We start from the raw sequence: 20,826 nt of genomic DNA, 5'->3' as shown, positions 1-20,826 counted from the left end.
TTTTGAATGCACAACAGCTAAAATATTTCTGTTAAATAACACGTCCATATCCCCTTTTTCTGTCCTAATTCATTAGCTAAACCACGCATTCTCAATTTAGTTGTTTATAGAAAGACTGACTAAATAAACAAACAGATAAAGCACATAGGCTATTCATAATAAGAGGAAAGCAGATTATGTAGGCCTGTCATTTAGCCTACTTAAGAAGAGTCTGTTTAATGTGAGAATAGTATTTGAGATCATTTTATTTATGTATTAAAAAATTACCATATGAAATGAAAACAACAACAACAACAACATGCGATGATCTATAGCCTACTATGACAAATTATTTATTTGACTGGTTAGGTCTTGATGAGACGAAACGCGGAACGAGAAAATACTTCGAAGTTGCAATATCTAATAATAACATAAAACATATCTCCGCACACCGCTGCAAAAAACGTTGTTTAAAACAAATATTGTGATTGGTCAGTATCGTCGTCGGAGGAGGAGTCAAGTGGTGTGAGGAAGTATCTTTGACTGTACTTGTCAGCACATAAGTTAAGAGCTTTTGGCACCTCACAAGCACAACATGTGGATTGCGGTCGTCTTAATTTCTTTGGCTTTAGTGGCCATTGTCTTCAAATATTTGTCGGGGACGTCTGGACCGAACCCTTTTGGTATCGATACGCGCGAGCCGTTGAAGCCCATGGTGTTTGACCGTAAGCTGAAGAATAAAGTCCTAAAACAAGGTCAGTTAACTTATATATCATCTTACGCTCTACTGCACTGTCTAGAATGCTTGATTGGCAATAGGACAATACGACTGAGCTATGCTTAACAGTATTGTCAAATTAAATCTTATGTGTGTGCTCTAAGTTTTTAAATGAATTACCTTTAACTGACCCCTTGGTTCTCCGTTTATATATATATATATATATATATATATATATATATATATATATATATATATATATATATATATATATATATATATATATATATATATATATATATATATATATATATATATATATATATATATGTATGTATGTATATGTGTGTGTATGTGCTTAAATTTTTTTCCTGCATTAAGTGATTCACTTTTGCTTTATATGAAACACCTTAAAATAGTCTAACTTTTGTTACATTTGTCACATTTGTTTCCACATCCAGGCTTCCTGGCCAGTAAGGTCCCCCAGGACTTGGATGCAATAGTGGTTGGCAGTGGGATTGGTGGATTAGCAATTGCTGTTCTGTTGGCTAAAATTGGTAAGAAGGTTCTGGTTCTGGAGCAACATGACCGGGCTGGAGGATGCTGTCACACCTTCACAGAGCAAGGCTTTGAGTTTGATGTTGGTGAGAATGCATTTTGTACCTCAAGAGTTTCGCTTTGACAAAGATAAGCACATTTATGGAGTCTTATTTAACCATTTATCATAGCCATATATACTTCACCTTCAAAATCGCACACATTGTTTTCCTCATGGTTTGAATGCCTTTCCCCTGCCTCAGGTATCCACTATATTGGGGAACTGCTGGATCACAAGCCACTTCGCTGTGTGATTGACCAGTTGACCAATGGGCAGCTGCAGTGGGAGCCCATGGATAACCCCTATGATAAAGTGCTCCTGGGTCCACCAGAAAATCGGCGCATATACCCCATCTACAGTGGACGGCAACGCTACATGGACGAACTGAAGAAGTGCTTCCCAGGGGAGGAAAAGGCCATTGATGAATATGTGAGACTTTCCAAGGTGAGAAACAAGGATTGTGTTGTTTAGTAGGTGGTTTAGATATTAAAATACAGGGGTAGTTTATTTCCATATGCTGTTAATATGGAAGCTGATTTTATTCAAATATATACACTACTGTTCAAAAGTTTGCAAAAAAAAAAAAAAAAAAAAAAGAAGTCTAATATGCTCACCATGGCTGCATTTATTTGTTCAAAAATACAGTACAAACAGTAGTATTTCTGGGATTTAAGACATCATTACTCCAGTCTTCAGCGTCACTGAAGACACTGTGCTTTACTAACATTTCTTATTATCAATGCTTCATATTTTTTTGTAAACATTAATACATTTTTTTTTAGATTTATTGATAAATAGAAAGTTCAAAAGAACAACATTTATTTGAAATAGAAATCTTTTTTATCATTATAAATGCTTTAATGTGACTTTTGATACATTTAAAGCATACTTGCTGAATAAAAATGTATTTCCAAAAGAAAGACAAATCTGTAACACTTTACAATAATGATTCATTTGTTAGTTATTAACTTCTTTAGTTGATAAGAACTAAGAATGAACAATACTTCTATAGCATTTATTAATCTTTGTTAATGTTAAATCTTACTGACCTGGTGACTCCAAACTTTTAGTTGAAGCCATTCAGTCCTCTAAAAATCTAGGGTATTTTAATGCCCTTAGGAGTTAATAGAAGAAATGTCTTGATGACTGTATATTTCTGTTTGCATAACCTTTCCCCCACAATCATAGCCACAGATATGACATCTCTCTAAAGGGGGAATGAGGACACTGCATGCTTGCACAGACTTCATTAAGTTCTGTTGTTTGACGCTTTGATGATTGTTAATGCACTACACTAAAAGTCATTAGTTAGAAAGGCTAGACTTAAGCCGCATTTCCACCAAAATTACCCAGAATAATGTATCTCAGGAACTTTTTTTCCCAGGCACATTTTTTCCTCCAGACCTGTTGCTTATAAGCTTAATGAAGCCTGAACCTTGTTGTCAGTTCATCTGTCGTATTTTTTAAACTCCATTGTTGATTCAAATAGCAAACAACTCTTACTGCACGCACCGCAACAGACTTGGTTGAAATAAAATGCTACGTGGAGTCAAAGTCCCACCCCCGAAAGTTCCTGAACTTTGAAAAAGTACTACCTCGCTATTTTTACTCGGAACTTCATTAAGACCCTGGTCCCTACAGTCAAAGCACACAGAGTACCACCCTCAAAGTCCCTAGCCCCATAGTTTCTGCGGTGGAAATGCGGCTTTAGATATTGATTAGACTCATACTCAAACACGCATACTCATTAAAGAGTTTCATGAAGACATGGAGTAAAGCACAATCTGTAACCCTGATTCTTAATGCTCCTGTCAGAAAGTTGGGAATGGCGTATGGTTCATGGTTCTGCTGAAGCTCCTCCCGATTCCTCTTGCAAAGTTCCTGGTGCACACAGGCCTGGCCAACCGCCTCTCTACCTTTTTCCGCTATGCGTCCTGCAGCCTGACAGATGTGGTGAATGGGCTCACACAGAATAAGGACCTGAGAGCTGTGTTGTGCTACATCTTTGGGACCTATGGTGAGATAGTCTGGTCTGATTGGAAATTAAGGTATCAGCTTGTTGTAGGGCTGGACCAGAATATTCGAATATTCGTTCGATGGCTTGATATTCGATTTTCAAGTTTGGGATTTGAATCTTAATTTTTTTTTCTTTGCGCACACCTGGCATCCCCCAGCATCCCACCTGGCATATCAAATCTGGCGAGATACAATACTATTTTTTTTATTAATTTTTTATTATTTTATAGCCTAGCAGTTTTTAATAGGATGGACAGTTGAATAGGGACCCAACCTCGTTATACTTAATAAATATATTTGCTTCTCAGTGTTCCCTGCAATGGCGTATTCTCTGTCTAGAGCGCACAACTGCATGAGCTTATATGGAAGAAGCGCATGCCTGAGCTTGCATTTTGGGTTAACCTGCATTGGTTTGACAGTGTGGAAAATAGAATAATAGAATCAAAATGTATTAGCCTTTTTACCCATTTAGAAAATTTTCCTTCACCGTCACATTACAGTGCTTGTGCACTGAGCGGCTGTGAACGAATGCAGCCGTGCGCAGTTTACTTTCAGTTTGCCAATTCAGGGGCGGGTTGCTTGAATTGTGGGTCCATTAGCCTATTATTCTTAATGAAAAACACAACAACAAAACAGTAAAATGACAAACTCCCTTAAATAGGCGCTTATACGTTTTGCTTTGAAACCAAATATTCCGAGATCATCTGGTCTGTCAGCTCCTCACTCTCGTGATGAATGAAATCTGACTCCTGCTGCAGTTTTTGCTGCGACTCTCGTTCGGCTCACGTGGCACGTTCAGTTTTTAATTGTAAAATTATTTTTACTACTATAATATATCAAAACTGGGACGTAACAGACCTGTGTGTTTTGTATCACTAGTGCAGTGTCCGTTCTCGGAGTATGCGTGAGGCGTGCCAATTCTCGAGATTCCTGCTTTTATTAGAGAGAAGAATATGTTCAGCCCCTGTAATGTTAATTACTACCGAAGCTTTGAAGCTCAAAAAATAGTATTCGGACCAGCCCTAGCTTGTTGTTGCATGTCTACCCTTTGCAATTCTAGTTAATAAGCATTGGATTTTTTTTTTTTGGTGGACATAGCTCACAGCTGCTGACTGATCTTTGGTTTTTGTGTTTGGTAAACAGGTAAAATGCCCAAAGAAGCAAGCTTTTCCATGCACAGTTTGCTTGTATGCCACTATATGAATGGTGCCTGGTACCCAAAGGGTGGTTCTAGTGAGATCGCCTACCACATGATTCCCATCATTGAGAAGGCAGGAGGTGCTGTGCTTGTTAGAGCACCTGTCAACCGCATACTCCTCAATGACGCTAAAGAGGCTATTGGTAACATGTCCCACTTCCCACACAACTCTTTCATGAGAATATACAGTAGCACTGCTCATTTAGCTTCTTGCTGAATTTTTTTGTACTATAAATTTCCCTATGGTGAATTACACATTTTACAATTGATTGAATTTAAATGAGAAATTTGCAAGACGTGCATGTTTAAAGGTGTTTTCTGTGGATTTAATGACTGGATTGTTTTGTTGGCCTTTCTGCAGGCGTGAGTGTTCTGAAGGGGCAGGAGGAGGTGCATGTACACGCTCCCATAGTGATCTCAGATGCTGGAATCTTTAATACATACCAGCATCTCCTACCTAAAGATGTGCAGACTATGCCTGGTGAGAGAGAGCCTAAGTTTATTAAAAGTTATTAAAGACGAAGGTTCTCAGAGAGCTAATGGATGTACTGCACATTGTAGATTTTGTTATTATTATAGCAGTATCTCAATCATTTTTGTTTTAAAAATGTTAACCTTTTATACTTTATATTTTATTTATGTGAAAGATCAATCAATGTTAGCATTGCAGTACAACAACATATTTTTATATAATTATTAATCATCAATAATTATTTAATTAACAATTTGTAAGTTTAAAACAAAAAAATTATATCTATAAAATAAAATAAAATATTATATTCTATATTAATAATAATAAGTTGTGATTGTTGTACTGTAATGCTTGGAAATGTGTTAATAATATGACTATATAGATTAATAATAATAATAGTAATTAGGAACGTTCAAATGAATAAAGGACATTTATTTGAAAGTCTCCTTAATGTGTTAGCATTACAAAATATTATGAATTAAATATTATTATTAAGTCAGTGTATTAATAATTTTTGTATAACATATTTTAAACATATGCTTTATTTATGTGATCATCATTGCAATACAGTGTTGACAAAAAACAACAACATTGTTATTAGCAATGCTAGCATCCTTTCAAATAAATAAAGCATATATTTGAAATTAAAACATGCATCAGTAAAGTTGAAACTTCGTTGTTGTGACATTTGTGCAGTATTCCTTTTAATGTGAGTGTTCTGTGTGGTCTTTTTGTGATGGTACTGTGCAGCGATCCAGAAGCAGTTGAGCATGGTGCAGCACGGAGATGGTGGGCTCAGTATTTTTATTGGTGTGGATGGGACAAAGGAGGAGCTGGGCCTAAAAGCGGACAATTTATTTCTCTTCAGTGAGAACAATTTGGATGAGCTGTGAGTGTGAACTTACCTATCCTAAATAGGATGTAATCACAATTTTGTGTTTTCCATAACCTATTGTCTACTATAAAATCAGCCCAGCTCTCATTATGTGTCTCATGTCTGCTGTTCTTCCAGGATGGAGGGTTACATGAAGGGGAGCAGGGAAGAATCTTCTAAAAAAGTCCCTCTGATTTTTGTGGCCTCACCTTCTGCCAAAGACCCAACCTGGCCAGAAAGAAAACCAGGTAGAGAGAAAAAAAAGAGTAGATAAGTAGATATCCAAATGTTCACAAATGTTTAATCTGGAATTAAGCTTTTTGTTGATCCAATCACAAGTGGACAAAATGGGATCCAGTGTTGAGCTTGTCCACATTTGACCACACAAAACGTACGAATGTGATGTAAATAAAACAGTTATTACAGGTTATCCACTAAAATAACTGACAATTCTCTTTGATGCATCATCAAATTCAAAATATGTTTCGCCTGCAGGTAAATCCACATTGACTGTTGTTAGCTTTGCTAACTATGAATGGTTTGAAGAGTGGAAAGATGACAAAGTGAAGAACAGAAGCACAGATTATAAGGAGCTGAAGCAGGCGTTCATCGATAACATATTAGAAGCGGTGACTGAGGTCTTTCCTAAGATCAAGGGCAGGGTATGAACTCGACAAACATGGTCTTTGTCTCTAAAATGCATTTTTCTTTTTCATTTTGATTTCATTTTATTATACACCCCTTTGTCTGTCTCTATCTGTAGATTGAATTTGTGGATGCAGGCACCCCAATCACAAACCAGCATTACATTGGTGCTCCTAAAGGAGAGATCTATGGAGTTGATCACGGAATTCCTCGCTTCAGTGTTGAACTAAATGCCATCATCAGACCACAGACACCCATTAAAAACCTTTTCCTCACAGGTGAGTGCATCTGATTCTGCCTGTTTGTCTTAATGCATGGTTTCATAAACTTTTTTGTCAGCCGAACCGCTTAAGGTAGGGACACACCAAACCGACGCCAAATAACTAGCGCTTATGAAAGCCGACTGTGTTGTTGCGTCACCTGCATCAGGGGGAAAAAAACAGCTTGAACACACCGAAACGACTACAGGCGACTGTCAACTAGCACATGTGTTCTGCGCCTCCGTGTAAAGGAGATAACTGTCTATTTAAAGGGTTACTTCAGCGATTTAGCATTAAGCTTTGTATCAGTAGAAACCCGGTAGTATATTCAAATGATCCTGCTCCCCCCCCTCATATCCCCCTGAGACGAGAGATTTATGTATTCTATGTCTGGAAAAAAAAATATCGAGACTACAGCCAGTAGTAGGAGCTAGTTCCGCATGTTTTCAACCCGCCCATGGGGGTGGGATCTCACTCACAGAATGTAAGACACAGACGGCCGCACGGACATTCCTAACGGAGCAGTGCGGAGCAAAGCGAGTGTTCTTAAAGAATTCCTATGAAAGTTAAGCTTCCATAGGCATGAACTGAAAACGCGCCAGACTGGACACGCACCGTGAATGACTGTGAGGCTGTGAATGAATGCTGGTCGTCCGTGCTCATTTCAATTTCGGGGGAGGGTTGCATGAATTATGGGTTCATGAAAACACAACAACAAAACGGTACAATGACAAACTCACTTAAATTGGCGCATTTCGCTTTGAAACCAAATCTTCCGCGATCATCTGGTCTGTCAGCTCCTCACTCTCTGATGAATGAAATCTGACTCCTGCTGCGTTTGTGCTGCGACACTCATTCGGCTCATGCTGTGTTAATTGTAGTGTCTGTTCTCTAACTGAACTAAATTATTTTATTACTATAAAAATCAAAACAACGGTGGGGTGGTGCCACTGTGGGCAAGAGATGTAACCGTTAGGCGTGGCTTGGGAGTGGCCTTGTAGGGCAGCGAAGCAAGTGCATTCTGGGAGTTGTTGTCTTTCATGCATATGAGCCAAAAATAAATTTTCTGGCTTTTCTCAGTCTAGAAGGCATCAACTTTTAAAATAATTTCACATTTCTACTACATAAATTACCCAATTTAAATACACATTCATCTTTCCAGTGGTGAAGTACCCCTTTAAGCAGATATGTCTGTGCCGTCATGACTTTTGCTCGTTCTCGTGCACTGACTCGTTTGCTAAACTAAACAGCCAATCAGAGTTCTTTCTCTCACCGACGGTGATTCTACATGTTGAATCGGCTAAAAAAAAACCCAACGGCATCTGACTAGAGCCAACGGTGCGGAACACACCGAAAAAAAAAACAACCCGACGGCTGACCATTGGCTTGGTGTGTCCCTGGCTTAAGATGTAAAATATTTAATTGAAGTACTCCTTGAGATTTCAAGTGAACACTTCAATTATTGCCATGTTCACGATTCTCTGATGTTGATGATAATATTTTTAATAAAAAATATATTATTATTATAAGTAGTATTTATTTATAGTATAAGTATTTATGGAAGCTTGTTTCTGCCACAAAATAAAAAGTCAATTGTGGCAACTTTTTTCTTTGTAATTGTTAGTTTATATCTCAGAATTCAGTAAGATATAAACTCGCAATTCTGACTTTGTTTCTCAGAATTGTGAGATAAACTCGGAATTATGTTTTTTGTTTTTGATTCTGTGGTGGAAGCCAGCTTTCATAAGTAGTTTTAATGCTAATTATAAGAATGAATGAAATTTGTATTGTAAAAAAAAAAATTATAATTGTTATAATTAAATTATTATACATTTATAATAATCAAATGATTTCTTCACTCTGAAATGTGAAGTACATCAGACTATACAGTTTTTTCATTAAATTACAGGATTTTATTTGATAATCATCACACTAAATTACATCCCTTAGCTTTTCATCTACTCACAAACCCCCTACCTTAATGCATGCAAGTCCATATGTATACCATCCAAAAGTATATTTTGAGACATGGGCCATGCCTTGCATTTTTGTAGTTGCTGTTTAAAATGAAGAATAGCTAAAGTGCATTTCAGTGAAGGTCCTGCGATCTTTGGTTTGTCCCCTTGTCCCTCTTTCAAATCTGTACTTCGCTTGCAGGTCAGGATATGATGTTGTGTGGTTTTGCTGGAGCGTTGGCAGGAGCGCTGACGTGTGGTTCTGTCATCCTGAACCGTAATCTTCACCTGGATGCCACTGGTCTCGCCAGAAAAATCAAGAATTGCGACAACAAGAAGAAAGAATAAGTATCAGTAGCACATAATCTTCATAATCATTCACACACACACACACACACACACACACACACACACACACACACACACACACACACACACACACACACACACACACACACACACACACACACACACACACACACACACACACACACACACACACACATATATATCTCAGATATGGCTCTGGAGAAGAAGAGAAGGAGGATCTGTGTGATTGACCAAGTGCCTTACTGTTTTAAAACTCTACTATAATATCAAATCTATTTTTAAAGGGAAACAAATCATATTCGGTTAAATGGTTTTACTGTAACCTGTAAAATAATGAACTTAATCAAGGTTTTTGTAAAAACAGTGTTGCTGTTATAATAACAGATGGTTAGCATTGTGTAACTTGAGTATTAACTGAGATTTTGGTTGCACTTAGATTTGATTAAATATTGTGGATCTAGGCCTCTAGGTCTGTGTAAATGGTTTGCATGCAATATCTTTGAGAAGCTGTCTGATGGCATGTGCACATTGACCTGTGTGTTTTGCTGCCTTTTTAAGTTGGAGTGATGTTCAAGACTTGTATAAATCTGTCCATAAATGTGCTAATTAATATACATCGAATGTGTGTGGTGAATAAATATGTTTCATTTGAACAACAAATCACTGTGTGGAATGGATGTCATTTTACATCAAGGGGGCAGTGTGGCAAAAGTCTCAAAATGGCAGATATTGTATTTGATAAATGCATGTTTTTTCTTTTTTTTTCTTTCATCAGTACACTGCAAGAAAAAAAAGACAATCTAAACTCAATCATAAAAAATATATATATATATATATATTTCAATTTATATATTTATATTTATGCAAATAAATACATTTTATATGTGTCCAAAATCATTTGCATGGTAAAGGTATTAATATATGGAGTTTTTTATTTATTTATAGCCTAAAATATGATTTTTGTCGACATTCACAGTGCATGAATGTATGTTCACGTGAGAAATAAGTTTTTCTTAAATAGTTCAGTGAAGTGGGGGAAATCCAGCAGAAATCCAGTTGTTCATTGGCTGGTCGTGCCGATATAAATCTCACACCCCTGCAATGCATGTCGCGAGGTTTTATTAAAAACATGGTAAGCAACGCATATTGATCAGTGTCCGTGATCCAAAAAAGATTCTCCTGTCTGCACAAGGTTTTGGTTGATATTGACAGAAAAGGTAAGTCATAACGTCAGTTATGATGCCATATATGCATAGTTTTCATAAGAACAAACATCACAACGTGCACGCTAACCGCGTTATTAATTAAGAAAAATGTTAAATAAACACCATTTTATCACGATATGTTAAAGATAAATTCAGATCGTGTCACTCTTGATGGCATTTTGGGTTAACGTTACTCGACACGATCGTGGAAATGTCAAATATTATACAGATAGCAATTAAGTCAAATCTAATTTATTTGAATCTCAATAAGTCAATTTGCAAATGTATTTAATTTTACAAACAAATTCAATGTCAGTGGAATTTCTTCCTTCATTTTTTTTTTTTTTTTTTTTTTGCTCGGTCCGACTTTTTAATGCCTTTTTTTATTGCAGTAACACGGTTTGACAGATTGCTCTGATCCAAACATGGATGACAGTTGTTGGGAGTGCTCAGATTATGAAATCCTGGCAGAAATCGGCCAGGGCTCCTACGGGAAGGTGTATAAAGCCCGAGAGAGGCGTGACAAGCAGCGCCTCATAGCGGTGAAGAGACTGAACATCCCCGAGGAGCCGGAGACTGGCATCCCTCAGTTCGTAATACGAGAGGTGGCTCTTCTGCGAAAAATAGAGCACTTCAACCACCCGAACATAGTCAAGTGAGTATGGAAACGGTCTGTCAAATACCAGAGAAGGTTTGAGAAGTATAGTGAGTTTTCAGTTTCTCTCTCTTTAGGTTGCTGAACGTTTCAGCTGGATGGCAGAACCATAAATTTGACCTGACATTGGTGTTTGAGTATATCGATCAAGATCTGACCACATTTCTCAGCAAAGTATCAGCGAAAGGCCTGGCCAGGGACAAAATCAAGGTTTGAATTGGGCTCCTTTCATTTTGCAGTGACAATCTTTCATATTAAATAGAATAAATTAGTAATAGGGGAAACCAGATCTAGTTTTACTGCAGTAAATATTTTATCAGGGAATGTTTCTTTGTGAAAATCAGTTTTTGTACCAAAAAAAAGTTATTGAACACTTCTTCCACAATTATTGCCCAAGTGAACATACAACATGCCATGCCCCAATGCGGTAGCATATTGTCACACATAGAGATTAGGCCAAGGACGATAGCTATGATAAAGATATAATTTAAAAAATCGTTTTAAGTATAAAACAATAGCAGAGTCCACGCCACAACAATAACAATAATGGTACAAAGGAACGATATAGTGGGAATCACTTCCAGAAAGATTTTTTCCAGCTTATGAATGATAAAAACATTGACAGCCAATCAGAGCTCAGTTTTAAAGAGCATTTAGAGTGGCAGATGACAAAACTGCAGCCCCCGTTTAGAATAAACAAATTATATTTGGACGTCGGAAACAGACTCAGCCTTCAGCGATAGTCACATCATTTGCGCGTCGTGTCTCGGACGAGACCGCGCCCTTGCTGCACTCTGCCGGAGTGCTACGAGATGGCACTGCAGACCCTGCGGGCTCGGCTTGCCATCTTCAACGATGATCCCGCCCCATCCGCTCTCCCTCTTCGACTGCGCAAGAAGAAGCGCCACGACCAGAGGCTGCAGGAGCACACCCACGAGCACATGCCAGACTTATCCCCACGTGTCTCGCCCTCACCGGTCACGTTCACCCAGGAAGAACAGCTCCCCTCTCTTGCAGCGGCCTGTTCTGTCTTGTTCGGAGGACCATATTTGGAGGAAGAAGAGGACGATGACAGCCTTTCACAAGCTGCATGGGGGAGTGCTTGGTCAGACTCTGTCTCGGAGCCTACTGCTTAGACGCAAGCCACCACAAGCGTCAGGGCCAGCGCCGACGTGGAACTGAACCGCATACTCAAGAGGGCCGTGGGAGACCTCGGGCTCGAGTGGTCCCAGCCCCAAGAGCCCACATGAAGCAGGTTGGACGAATGGTTCCTGCAAGGCCATCACCATTCCTCGCCTCAAAAGCCTGCCCCCTTCTTCCCGGTAGTCCACGATGAACTCACTAAAGCGTGGAAGGTGCCAAATCCTCCTTTTCCTCAGCGCTTTCCACGGTTGACGGTGCGAAGGAAAAGGGCTACGAGAACCTCTCCCCGCTTGAAGAGGCTGTCGCCGCTCATCTTTGCCCGCCCTTCGCCAGAGGATGGCAAGCAAAGAAGTCACACCCCTCTAAGCCCTGCCGCACCACGTCAGCCCCCGCGGGTCGAGCTTATGCCTCCGCCGGCTAGGCTGTGTCAGCACTACACACCATGGCTGTACTTCAGGTGTTCCAGGCAAGACTTCTCCGCTCGCTGGACGAGTCTGTCCCTGACCCGGAAGCTTTTAAAGGTGGCGATCGGGAAATCCATGGCCAGTCTGACTGTGCTCGAGCGTCATCTCTGGCTGACTCTCACCGAAATGAAGGATTCGGATAAGGCCCCCTTCCTGGATGCCCCCATCTCCTCCACCAGCCTATTCGGCCCTGTGGTAGTGGGCTTTGCAAAGCGCTTCACAGAAGCATAGAAAATGTAGCAGGCCATGAAACATTTCCTGCTGAAACGATCCAGCTCTGCATCTGGCCGTCAGTCCAAGGCTCCACCTCCCCTACAGCCGAAGGCAACGCCGGTGAACACACAGCCTCGCTCAGCATCTAGAGTGAGACAGCGCTCGCGGTCCGTGGGCCGTAGCAGACAGCCAGAACACCGGGGTCCCAAACCGCTGAAGTCTCCCTAGCCGCGGTAAGGAAGAGAAGGTGGTCAAGTCCTGCTGCGGCCGGACTGCTGCCTTACTCTCTCAATATGCGTCTCTCAGTTCCCTGCACTCAGGCGACTGGAGACTTCAAATGCACAGCCAACGAGCCCGCGATCAAGTGCACCCGCCTGTACCCAAACACTGTTTTTACGGCCAAACCCAAATAACCCAAATAAATCACAAAAAGAGCTTTTCATATGTAGGCAGTGTGGCAACCTCACAGTATGCACTTTAGCACTTTCCCCACAACATACCCGTTATCTCGCGCCACGCGCGCTATGAATGTAAAGCGCGCACCCACTACTCAGTGCTAAACACACTAACTATTCCCACTGTGTTACAAGCACAAAGCAACCGGGCTACCAGGTCCCTATCTCAAAGCAGCCCGCCCCCGAACCTAATTCAGCCCCTGGCTACATGCGTCCAAGCATGGCAGGCTATCCCAGGCATGTCAACATGGGTGTTAAACATTATAAAACGAGGCTACTCGCTACAGTTTGCTCTCAGACCCCCACGCTTTCGCGCAGTGGTCGAGACCTCAGTGAGAAGCAGCGTGAGTCATGTGCTTCGCACCGAAGTTATTAAAATGTTAGAGAAGGGAGCGGTAGAAGCCGCGCACCCGTCGCTAAGCGAATCAGGCTTCTACGGCCGTTATTTCCTCATTTTGAAAAAGGATGGCGGTCTCAGACCTATCCTGGATCTCAGACATCTGAACAAAGTGCTGATGAAGCACTCGTTCAGAATGCTTACAATGAAACAAATCCTCTCGCACATTCGCCCGGGGGATTGGTTTTTCACAGTGGATCTGAAAGATGCAAACTTTCACATCCAGATAGCTCCCCATCGCAGGCCATTCTTGAGCTTCGCCTTCGAGGGGCAAGCTTATCAGTACACAGTCCTGCCATTCGGCCTATCTCTGGCGCTCCGCACTTTTACAAAGAGTATGGACGCAGCTCTAGCTCCCCTGAGACTGAAGGGGATGCGTATTCTCAACTACCTCGACGATTGGCTGGTTATAGCCCAATCAGAGACACAGTTGATAGCTCACAGATCCTGGCTCCTCAACCATCTAGAATGCTTGGGTCTCAGGATCAACAAGGAAAAGAGCGTTATATCTCCTACCCAGAAAATATCCTTTCTGGGGACGTGTATAGACTCGATACGAATAAAAGCGCGCTCACCATTCAGAGCCTAGCAGCATCATTCAAGGCTGGAACTTACACTCCTCTCAAAAAGTTTCAGGGGATGTTAGGTCACATGGCCACAGCATCGGCAGTGCTCAAGCTGGGCCTACTGCACATGCGCCCCCGCCAATGCTGGTTAAAACACTGCGTTCCAACCCGTGTGTGGCATTCGGGCCAGTTGTGCATCAAGGTGGACCACAGCTGTATCAGATCTCTGGCTCCTTGGAAAGCGACCGACTGGTACCAATCGGGAGTGAATATGGGCACAGCGACGAGATGGAAAGTAGTCTCGATGGATGCATCCAACTTAGGTTGGGGCGCCCTGCACCAGGGCAAGCCACTCTCCGGCCTCTGGGCATTATCGGACAAAGAGCTGCACATAAACTGTCTAGAGATGAAAGCGGTCATTTTGGCGCTGAGAGCTTTCCTCCCGTATTTAAAGGGACACCACGTTCTGGTCCGAACTGACAGTCAGTATGTCTTACATGAATCGCCAAGGCGGCCTGAGATCAAACAGCCTGCATTCCATGGCGAAACATCTCCTTTAAATGGCAAAGCGCAACCTGAGCTCGCTGAGAGCAGCTCATGGGCCAGGAATTCTGAATCTGGGCCCGGATATGCTATCCAGAGGCAATATTCCCCCAGGGGAGTGGTCGCTTCATCCACGAACAATTCAGCTTATATGGAGGGTCTTTGGCGAGGCGAAGGTAGAATATATTTTTCCAAGCACAAGGATGCAATGGCCCACGACTGGCCCAAACATTCGCTGTATGCGTTTCCTCCGATCACAATGATACTTCAGGTTATCAAGAGGATCAAGGAGGACAAATGCACAGTGCTTTTAGTAGCCCTGCTGTGGAAGGATCAGACATGGTTCTCAGAACTGACTCAGATGCTGGACACAGCCCCATGGCAAAACCGCTGAGGAAAGATCTCCTCACGCAGGTGAAAGGGAAGATCTGGCATCCCAGACCCAATCCCTTCTCAGACTGGTGTAAAGCATGAAACCTGAATCCGCAGTCATGTGGCGAAACAGTTGTGCTTAATTTCCTTCAGGAGCTGATGGACGCGGGTTGTTCCCCCTCCACGCTCAAAGTATATGTGGCTGCCATAGCAGCATATCATATCCAAGTGGCTGGGAAGTCCTTGGGCAAATGCGAACTTATCGCACAATTTCTTAAAGGGGCCAGGAGACTGAATTCTCCTTTGTCCCCCTTCAGTACCTATATGGTACCTTTCTACAGTCTTACAGTCGGTAAGCTTAAAGCACCTTTCCCTTAAAGTTGCTTTGTTGCTGGCTTTAGCCTCACTCAAACGAGTGGGTGACCTGCATGTGCTTTCAGTGAACGCATCATGTTTAGAGTTTGGGCCTAGCGACTCCAGAGTCGTCCTCAAGCCAGACATGGTTATGTACCAAAGGTGCTTTCCACTCCATTCAAAGCACAGATAATTTCAGCTTTGCCCTCGTCAGACGACAAGGAAGATTAAAACTTATTCTGCCCAGTTAGGGCTCTGAGACTGTAAATAGAGCGTTCCGCCACCTTCAGGCAGTCGGAACAGCTCTTTGTTTGTTTCGGTGGCCGCACTAAAGGGAGTTCGGTCATGAAGCAGAGACTGTCACGATGAATAGTGGATGCTATTTTGTTAGTTTACCAGTCTAAAGGCCTTAACTGCCCTATAAGCATCAGGGCTCACTCTACGAGAGGCATGGCCTCGTCGTGGGCCTGGTCTAGTGGCATACCACTAGAAGATATCTGTGCGGCATCAGGCTAGGCCTCACCGTCCACTTTTATCAGATTTTACAATCTGGAAGTTCCTGCTTTACAAGCTGGTATTCTTTCCATATAATATATTGTAAAAAGCCTATGTACTCACAAGCATAGGTGTTCACTTCATACACTATAAGCACGACTTCGTCTGGTTATATTAACATAACAAATAATTATTATTATATGATAAACCCTCCTATAAGGCCCGATTATATCCGGCCTAATTTTAAAGGATGTTTTCCTTGTTACTCCTTTTTGAGGCCCACCATGGTTGGCTTCCAAGGGTTTCACTATCTTGTTATACTAAGGGCATGTAGTTGTCTACAGACTTTAGTGCTGGAGATCTAGCACACACAGCGTTTTACATTGCGTCCCCTAGCGTATGCTACGCATTACGAGTGATTCTCTCGAAGAGAAAGACTAACGTAACCTCGGTTCCCTGAGAGAAGGGAACGAGTATTGCGTAGCCTGCCGTGCTTGTGCTTTTGCTCAGGGTATCGCTTCAGTCGATTTTAAATCTGATTCCTATGGCTCGACACGGTCTTTTATAGACTCGTTATGCAAATTCAGGTGGGCTTTTAGGCGGGACCTCAGGTATTCACCTTATTGGTCCTCCTGCTCAGCCGCCTTGCCATAGGCTCCCTGCAGTTGCCGCAGCACAGCCAATGCGCAGCGCAGCACATGCTCTGCTGTATCTGCTGTTTTACATGGATAAAAATTAGTAAGGATATAACTTTTGCTTCATATTCTCGAGGAAAAGGAGTTTCCCCTAGCGTATGCTACGCAATACTCGTTCCCTTCTCTCAGGGAACCGAGGTTACGCTAGTAACTGAGTCGTTCAGGTGTGTTTAAATGGGGACAGGCTGGAAACCCATGATTTAGATTGATGTTTTTTTCCTCTCTCTCTCTTGCTCTCTCTCTTTTTGTAGGATTTGATGCGTCAGCTGCTCAGTGGACTTGACTTCCTCCATACCAACACTGTCATTCACCGGGACCTGAAGCCAGACAATGTGCTTGTGAGCAGTCGAGGGGTGGTCAAGATCGCAGACTTTGGTTTAGCCAGGATATATACATACCACATCGCCCTCACCCCATGTGTATGGACCTCACATTCACGTTTACAGTAATATGTGGAGTGGTCGGGAGTTCTGCCATGTGATTTGTAATTGCGTGTTTGTGCAGGTTGTGACTCTATGGTACAGGGCTCCAGAGGTCCTGTTGCAGTCGAGTTACATGTCTTCAGTGGATATGTGGAGTGCCGGCTGCATCTTTGCAGAGCTCTTTCTGTTAAGGTGAGAGCAAAACAGAGTTCAGAGAGACATTTTTTTTTTTTTTACAATGGACGTCAAGTCGCAACCCGACATACACTACCATTCATGTTTGGGGTCAGTTTTTATGCTTTTATTCAGCAAGGATACATTAAATTTATCAAAAGTGACACTGGAAAAGATTTCTATTTCAAATAAAATGCTGGTCTTTCGAACGTTCTATTTATATAAGAATCCTGAAAGAAAATGTATCATAGTTTCCACAAAAATATTAAGCAGCAGATCTGTTTTCAACATTGATAATAATAACAAATATTTGATTTGAGCATCAAATTAGCATATAATTATGATTTCTGAAGGATCATGTGACACTGAAGACTGGAGTAATGATGCTGAAAATTCAGCTTTGCCATCACAGAAATAAATGTCATTTTAAAATATATTCAAATAGAAAAACGTTGTTTTAAATAGTTTTTACTGTATTTTTGATCAAATAAATGCATCCTTGGTGAGCATAAGAGACTTTTTCAAAAACATTTAAAAATCTCATAGATTCCAAACTTTTGAACGATAGTCTATTTGTCTATAGTACAAATGAAAGCAAAAAAAAAAAAACTAAATATTGAACATTTAAATGTATTAATATTACTATGAACTGCATAAGTCAATAGGTTTTATTATCCTTATAGTTTATAACTTTATAGTGTTTATTTTGTGATGGTTTGGTAGTCTGTCTACCCAATAATTCAGCACACCTTGTGAACCTGTATTTAATGTAGTCTAGGTCATATTTTCTTTTGCCTTATGCAGTCATGCTTATGGTTTTGATGATGTCAAACAATCACTAATATAAGGCCTAATATTAATCTTTAACCAAGTGACAGACGAATTTGCACCAAAATACAAAGAGCATTTCAATTTCTTGTAACTTTCTCAACTTTTCTGCAGGCCGTTGTTTTGTGGATTCACAGAGATCCAGCAGCTGCAAAAGATCTTTGAGTGAGTGGAAATACTTTTGCATTCCCAAATCCAAGTTAATATTAATTGCAACCAAGAACTACACACTTTTGTGATAATTGTATGTTCCCTCTCTCACAGGGTAATTGGTTTGCCAGGTAAGGAGGACTGGCCCATAGAAAGCCCTGTCTGCTACACTCCTTCCTGGGTTGAGACAAAGCCAACAACACAACTGTTGCCTAGCCTAACCCATGAGGAGAATGACCTGTTGTCTGTAAGCGTTACTCATTGACTCCTATATTTAGAGAGATTTTAGTGACTGGTACTCAAAATACAACTAACTGTTATCTTGTCTGAAACTTCTCTCTCCTTGCAGCAATTTTTGGCTTTCAACCCAGCTCGTCGCATTTCTGCCTGCAGAGCTTTGGCTCATCCTTTCCTGGCTAACCACAACAGCGAAGATGAGTGACAGATGAGTGAAGAGGGCGGGGTCACATAATTAGCATGGCTCCTCCCAACCAGTCGGAGCTGCACCAAGAATGATTCTGCCACAAGAGCTATTAGATTGATTTTTTAAATAATGGAGTAAAGTGCAACACCTTAAAAAGTGGATCACGTTTTTTTCTTTCTTTCTGTTTTCAAATTTTTGTTTCTCTCAAATGAAAACTTCTTGGTGGAAATTGAAAATGTTACTGATACTTTGTACTGATGATGTTTAAAAAGAAGCAATGCCCTTATGAAACATTCAGCTATTTTTGAAGCTACTATTTTTTTATATATATCACCACCTTGTTCATGTGTTTACGGAGGTGAGGAATGAGAATTTGTCTTTTTCTCTTGTGACATCTCTCTAATAATGACATTTTGTGTATGTTGCAGCACACTTGGTTGTTTAACAGGTAAGTTTGATGTTTCCAGATTGTTTTGATGTGCTACTTTACTTTTTTTTTGCTACTTTAAAGTTGTTTTTGAAAGTTGACTTTTTGTAGTTATTTTTAACTACAAAAAGTTAAAAATGTTTGTTTTGCCTTATTTTTAAAGGCATATGATGTTTTAGGTTCTGATCAAATTGTTTGAAGTTTTGTGTTTTCTGTTCCTGATGAATTTGAGATAGACACAAACTAGAGCCAACAGTGCCTGTTTGTCGATATTTATGCTTGGTTGACATTATGATTTTTCAAATGAATACAAATCAATTAAATATGTAATTGAATGCAAATTTTACCATTTTCTTTATACTTACCCTTCAGTAATAAAACAGCAATTTCAAAATCGTTTGTCACCCTTTTCCTTTATCCGCAGTCTAGAGTATCTAATGCAATAATAGTAAAGAGCCAAGATGACTACAGAAAGTTGGCCACCGGGAGGCAGTCATGACACAGTATTAATTTAAATTATGTATTTATTTTTTACAATAGCACATGACCATTAGAACGGGTTTAGTCCAATAGAATGACATCTGCCATCCCCAAGAAATGTAATGCAGTGGAATCAGCAAGTCCGTGAATTATTTACACAGATTTTTCCACCTGTCGGCCTGGATTCTTGAAGTTTGTTTACTAGCAAAAGTTAGTTTATTTTTCTCTGCATTACTATTTTTTATTAGAAACTCCGTCGATGGCTTTTTCTAACTACTGATGTGAATCGTCATCACATCCGAGTGTAAATAATTTTAACGCATTTTTTTTTTAAATGCTATTCATATATTTATGTGTAATACTTAAAACTAGAGAAAACTTAAAGAAATGAGCCGTGGCTCCTTGCAATGGAATGTTGGCCCCCATAGCCATGAGGTATTTTTATCTCTCTCTCTCTCTCTCTCTCTCTCTCTCTCTCTCTCTCTCTCTCTCTCTCTCTCTCTCTCTCTCTCTCTCTCTCTCTCTCTCTCTCTCTCTCTCCACAACCCAACCCAACCCAGCCCTGCCGCCACCCCACCTCCTCCCTCACACACACCCTAAAAGGCATTTCACACTCTCTCATTGGCCATTAGGGCAGTGTGTGTGTGTGTGTGTGTGTGTGTGTGTGTGTGTAGCTGTCAGTGGTGATCCAAACGCACAGCTGATCCATCCACAGATCGAGTAAGTACCGTCATTCATTTCTGCCGTTACATTTATCATGTAGTATAAGTTTTAAGAATAACAACAGTCAGATTTTCATATCGTTGTGAAAGTAGCTAAACGACAAAACTTACTTTACAGTTCATATCATAAAGTTGCTTCGGCAGTTCATGCTAAACATTAGTGTATTTATCGTGTAATGAGCTGGCGGGCTGGATTTTGCTTGCAGTCCAAATGAGCTTTTATTGTGTTGCGGATCCTTATTGTATAAAGTGAGTGAAATGTGATATCTCTCACTACATATCTTCAACCGTGCTTGCACCTATTTTCAGCTCAGCAAAAGCACCTGTACACCTCAAATGAAATAACTCGCTTCATAAAGTTTCTAATAGCACGATCTATAAATGGACGCATCTGCAAATTCAAATGACTTTGCCATTTATTGTTTATATAGCAAAATCATGTCCGTTTGACCGTGGCACATTATTTCCATATTGTGGTCTCCTGCATTTACTTGACGTTTTAAAATGCATAAAGCGAATGTATTCTGCATTCATATGCCATAAGCCTTTACGTATAATGTTTTATTCCTACATAATGCTATCTTAATCAGACACGTT

General features: G+C 40.6%; 3 protein-coding genes across 7 annotated transcripts in view; all 3 read left to right on the top strand.

The window, feature by feature from the left end:
- The first annotated feature begins 482 nt into the window (after positions 1 to 482).
- Positions 483 to 9,198, top strand: retsat.2 (retinol saturase, tandem duplicate 2). The gene is made up of 11 exons (XM_079836197.1): positions 483 to 734; positions 1,159 to 1,341; positions 1,498 to 1,739; positions 3,111 to 3,312; positions 4,455 to 4,652; positions 4,871 to 4,990; positions 5,732 to 5,870; positions 5,994 to 6,103; positions 6,351 to 6,517; positions 6,619 to 6,778; positions 8,918 to 9,198. The coding sequence occupies exons 1-11, from the start codon at positions 575 to 577 to the stop codon at positions 9,061 to 9,063; spliced, it is 1,827 nt and encodes a 608-aa protein (XP_079692323.1). The 5' UTR covers positions 483 to 574; the 3' UTR covers positions 9,064 to 9,198.
- Positions 9,199 to 10,675: 1,477 nt separating this feature from the next.
- On the top strand, positions 10,676 to 19,417 carry cdk21 (cyclin-dependent kinase 21; the record flags this gene model as incomplete). The annotated part of the gene is made up of 7 exons (XM_079819041.1): positions 10,676 to 10,905; positions 10,983 to 11,115; positions 16,854 to 17,021; positions 17,107 to 17,216; positions 18,141 to 18,191; positions 18,291 to 18,423; positions 18,526 to 19,417. 7 exons carry the CDS (start codon positions 10,676 to 10,678, stop codon positions 18,616 to 18,618), a joined length of 918 nt encoding a protein of 305 aa, XP_079675167.1. The 3' UTR covers positions 18,619 to 19,417.
- Positions 19,418 to 20,127: 710 nt separating this feature from the next.
- svilc (supervillin c) overlaps positions 20,128 to 20,826 on the top strand; it is a 36,116-nt gene continuing 35,417 nt past the window's right edge. Inside the window, exon 1 of one of the 5 annotated variants that reach the window (XM_079829147.1) lies at positions 20,128 to 20,227. The gene's annotated coding sequence lies outside the window, so the exon portion shown is untranslated. The remainder of the gene's footprint in view (positions 20,228 to 20,826) is intronic. The other 4 variants (XM_079829145.1, XM_079829143.1, XM_079829144.1 and 1 more) reach the window with 4 other exon arrangements.

Source organism: Gobio gobio, assembly GCF_949357685.1.
Source record: "Gobio gobio genome assembly, chromosome: 1".
Taxonomy (NCBI): Eukaryota; Metazoa; Chordata; class Actinopteri; order Cypriniformes; family Gobionidae; genus Gobio; species Gobio gobio.
The sequence above is the reverse complement of the archived record's forward strand: the minus strand, read 5'-3'. Positions and strand labels throughout refer to the sequence as shown.